The sequence below is a fragment of the Setaria italica genome, chromosome IX (genome assembly GCF_000263155.2).
Source record: "Setaria italica strain Yugu1 chromosome IX, Setaria_italica_v2.0, whole genome shotgun sequence".
Taxonomy (NCBI): Eukaryota; Viridiplantae; Streptophyta; class Magnoliopsida; order Poales; family Poaceae; genus Setaria; species Setaria italica.
Genome location: NC_028458.1, coordinates 43319503 through 43324384, shown reverse-complemented (window position 1 = coordinate 43324384; position 4882 = coordinate 43319503). Strand labels below are relative to the sequence as shown.

The 4882-nt window shown below is 43.5% G+C and overlaps 1 protein-coding gene across 1 annotated transcript; it reads left to right on the top strand.

The window, feature by feature from the left end:
- The first annotated feature begins 1262 nt into the window (after positions 1-1262).
- On the top strand, positions 1263-3435 carry LOC101786323 (anthranilate O-methyltransferase 2). Its single transcript, XM_004984036.2, has 4 exons — positions 1263-1337; positions 1575-2006; positions 2470-2739; positions 3006-3435. The coding sequence occupies exons 1-4, from the start codon at positions 1263-1265 to the stop codon at positions 3369-3371; spliced, it is 1143 nt and encodes a 380-aa protein (XP_004984093.1). The 3' UTR covers positions 3372-3435.
- The last annotated feature ends 1447 nt before the right edge of the window (positions 3436-4882 follow it).

Genomic DNA, 4882 nt, shown 5'->3' with positions numbered 1-4882 from the left:
GAAGCATTTCATCAGGCTTGCTAATATTGTAGGAGTATGGGTCAGATTGGACGGCGAATCCTGTGCACATTACGCAGGTACCACGCATGTGTTTGGCCAGTGGTGTTGCATTCAATAGAGCATAGAAGATGTATACACAATCATTAAAAAAAGGAAGATAAATACTATACACAGTGGCAGAGCCCCCCTTGAGTCCCCCCTCCATTTTTGAGGAGAAAGGAGGAAGAAGAAGAGGGAGGAAGAAAAAGAACCCTTAGGGGCCATGGCTGGCTCCGCCACTGACTATACATACAGTGCAGCACGTGAAAATATAACACATCAGAATAAGCATGTATCATAACAGTACTGACATGGATATGATCGAGCATTCTGTCCAAAGGAATAACAGGGAGATTACCTAATGGTATAGTACATATTCATCAGAAATCTAGGGTTCATACTATCCCTAAAACACACATGATGGCATGAACTCGACAAAACATATATAAGGGGAAGCTGAGATGCCCAAATTCCTCTAAACGGGTCGGCCAAGGCTTCTCCAATTAGCCTTTTGTTAGATGGGGTGCCCAAAGCTTCTCCAATTAGCCTTTTGTTAGATGGGGTGCCCAAAGCTTCTCCAATTAGCCTTTTGTTAGATGGGGTGCCCAATACGAGTGCCCTACCTTTTTGTCATATTTCCTGTAAAATATTAACATGCACAAAACACACCTGCTCGAAAATGGATTAATGTTAGATGCTGCAGGTGGCATATAAGGTATAAATATGACAGATTATTATGCCACTAAAGCAGGTAATTAATAAATCATGTAGATAAGGAGTGCCAACAGAAATTGCTATATAAAAGCATGAATGATTGGGTGATGTCAAATCATTATTGGTATCGTGATGATGACGTAGTCGCGCGGGAACCGTTTTCATTATCTAAAAGAAACTACACTAGGGTTAGTGCGGCTCGTGGAGTATTATTATTATTATTATAGGTCACATGTGGATGAAAGCGTACGTGATCCACGACGTGCAGGCCGTGCAATTATATGATTTTATAGATGCTGCACTCTCCAGGTATGTCACTTGGCGTATCCACGATTATCTTTCGTTTATCCTACTCTCACCTGGATGCTTTAATTATTACCATTTTTTACCATTTATTTGATGGGATTTGGTAACCTGCCCTCCCTATAAAAGGACCACAGTGCACTGCGTGTAGATTCAGATCGAGCATACAAGCACTCCAGCCCCGGCCTGAAAATCTAGCTACAGCCATGAAGGTGGAGAAGGACCTTCACATGTCCACAGGCGACGGAGCCAACAGCTACGCTGCCAACTCCAGGATCCAAGTTTGTACTCCATCAACTACAAATATGCAATACTGCAGTACTCTTACCGTCCCGAATTATAAGTTACTTCAGATTTTTTAAATTCATAGATATTACTATGCGTCTAGATACAGGGTATCCCCAAGTGCATAGCAAAATCTATGAAGTAAAAAAGCTAAAACGACCTGTATATAATTTGGGACGGAGGGAGTACGGTGTTGACCGTCATCACTTAATTTCATGTATGCCGTGGTGCAGAAGAGGGCACTACTGATGACCAAACCAGTGCTTCAGAAGGCCATACAAGACATGTACACGTCGTCGATCTCCAGCCGGAGCACGGTGGTTGTCGCCGACCTCGGCTGCTCATCGGGGCCGAACACGCTGCTCGTCGTCGATGAGGTGATGAGCACACTCCGGGATTGCGCCCGTGAGGAGGAAACGACAGATGAAGACGACCGGCGTTCCATGCAAGTGCAGTTCTTCCTGAACGATCTGCCTGGCAACGACTTCAACCTCGTCTTCCGGTCACTGCAGCAGTTGCAGGACTTCGATGTGGAGGAGGAAGACGAGACGGTGGCGCTTCCTTGCTACGTTGCTGGGCTTCCGGGGTCTTATTACAGGAGGCTTTTCCCGTGCCAAAGCGTCCATCTCTTCCACTCGTCCTACAGCCTCATGTGGCGCTCCAAGGTATGTATGCATGTCACACTGCTCCACAAGGAAAAAAAAAAGGATAGTAATACTGGAGAGAAATATTGTACATGTATATAATGTGAAAATCAAGGTATATACGCCGAACGCAGCACTAGCTATGGAGAGTGAAAAAAAATGCCGGTCTACACCACGCTGTCATCAACTCAAAGAATAATGTAACTTTATCTTAAATAGAGTTCTCTGTTGTTCAGTTAAATAAAGATACTCCTATACCGTACCGGCCGTAAGGAGCCATACACACATGATCTGAATAATTGCTCCCTGCATTCCTCAAATAATTGTTGTGAATAAGAGTGGATGGACAATATTTAGAACCAACTAGTATGAATTTGGATTCTTTAGAATTCCTAATGGTATGAAGTTGGGAATGATAGCATGTTAAAAGATTTATCTTTAATTTTGTAAGTTTCATGTATGTACGGTATTTAACTGTGTATAGGTACCTGACGATCTGTCAAATGGAACTTATCTGAATGAAGAAAACATTTACATTGGGAAGACTACTCCACCGAGTGTGGTAAAACTGTTCCAAGAACAATTTCAGAAGGACTTCAAGTTGTTCCTCACACTGCGGTGCAAAGAACTTGTTGGTGGTGGTCGTATGGTTCTGACATTTCTGGGCCGAAAGACTGAAGAGATGTTGACGCACGGTGAAGTGGGCAGCATGTTTGAATTGCTTGCCAAAGCTCTCCAGTGTTTGGTCCAAAAGGTAGGTAGATATAAGCTTCTAAGAATGTGTCAAAATTCAAACGAAATCTATGACAACTAAAGCATTCTACAATCTAAAATGATTGTAGAACTAAAGCATTCTACAATCTAAAATCTGCAAATGTAAAAGGCCGTCCGAAGATCAACCTGGTAGTGTATCCCAAGCCACAACTACACTTAGTTACACACAAATTAAAATTCAGAATCCTTTACACACAAATGATTGTAGTGCATTATGGTGAATCTAAGAGTGCACGCTTGGAACAGGGTCTGGTGGAAAAGGAGAAAATGAACTCCTTTAACCTTCCATACTACGCACCATCAGTGGATGAAGTAAAGGCGTTGATTGAGGAGGAGCTCTTTGACATCGAAAACATAAGACTCTACGAGAACAACTGGGATCCCCTTGACGACTCAGGCAGCGATGTGGTGCTTGATTGTGCCAGCAGTGGTAGAAATGTCGCCAATAAGAACATAAGGGCAGTGATGGAGCCTCTGATCATCAACCACTTCGGTGAGGCCATACTTGACGAACTGTTCATGGTGTTTGCCGCCTTGGTTGCAAAATACCTCGAGATAAGGAATGCCAAGTACCCTGTCATTGTTGTATCCTTGAAGAAGGTCAGGCATTGAATTGACCTCAGGAATATATAACGTGGTGTGCATATATACAATGTTAATCTTTAAGCACCGGAGAGCTTGAATAAACTAATTAAAATATGTACTTCTATTCTCCAAATGAGATTAAATTTGTACTTGTAAGATGGTTCTGTTGTAGTGTACATGGGACAACATCACAACAACACGCGCAAGGGTGGTTGATAAGCCCAGTGTTGTGCAAGCCGGCTTGCTGCTCGGCCCAGTTCACGCGCAAGGGTGAGCTGGAGCCTGGAAGTGGATAAAGCCATGTAATAAAATGCTTTGCATAGAATAAAATACTCTGCTCCACCAATCAATCTTTATTAAAAACTCCATTCCAAAGATATAGTGCAAGGGAAATGTCATGTTCAGGAGGGAAAAAGGTTTGGAAAATAAGACCTGGAACTCTTGCTTTTCCAAATCTTTCTTCGCGTTAGTGTTTGTTTTATTCACTTATTCTTTTGTATTATTTTGCTGTTGTGGGGTTATCCAGATGAACAACTTTGGCATCTGCAAACCACATCTTAATAGTAAGATGCAGCTATGAAAAGAGAAAGGGTATGTCTACTGTGTTTTTTTTTCCGTTTATATGTGCAAACCACATCTCACTACGGGAACCAGACACTTTACCGAGTGCCACAGGCACTCGGCGAAGACACGAAAACACTCGGCAAACAGCACACGGCAAATTTCCTGTCGGCAAAGACTAGTTTGCCGAGTGTCAAAACTCGAGCACTCGGCAAATATTTTGCCGACGGCCAAAAAACACTCGGCGAAAATATGTACTCGGCGAAATACGCGTTGACGGCGTCGGGGGTAACGGCGGGTTTGCTGAGTGCCAGACGGTAGATACTCGGCAAACATGGGGTACCCCATGTTTGCCGAGTGTCACAGGTGGGCACTCGGCAAAGCCGGCTTGTTTGCCGAGTGCCTTGTCCCTGGCACTCGGCAAACAACCTACGCTGCACCTGGGAATTAGGGCCTTTGCCGAGTGCCTTGTCCCTGGCACTCGGCAAACAACCTGTGCTGCACCTAGGAAATGCACCTTTGCCGAGTGTTAAAGCCAAAACACTTGGCAAAGGACTCTCTTTGCCGAGTGTTACACTCGGCAAAGTGCCCAGAACCCCCCCTTTTTTCCCGTTTTCCCACGTATAACGGACCCCTCTCAAATTCACAATACACATCATCACAGGCATTTGTAATAAACAATCACATGCATAATTCACAACCACCATTAGAAATATTATTCATAAACACCACAGGCATAATTCAACATAAGCACGTAACAATCCATAAATCCAAGTTCAAGTCACAATGTAGTTTCAACCAAGTCTAGTTCCGTGGAGGCTAAGGAGACCACTGCAACAAATCTTGATCTTCATTATTCGAAGCCGCCGATTGATTCTGCACATAGGATAGGACATTCTGAGCTAACATATAAAGTTGTCAAAATTAAAGTATCGAATGTAAAGCACAATGTGTCAAGTGACTCACAGGAGTAGTCG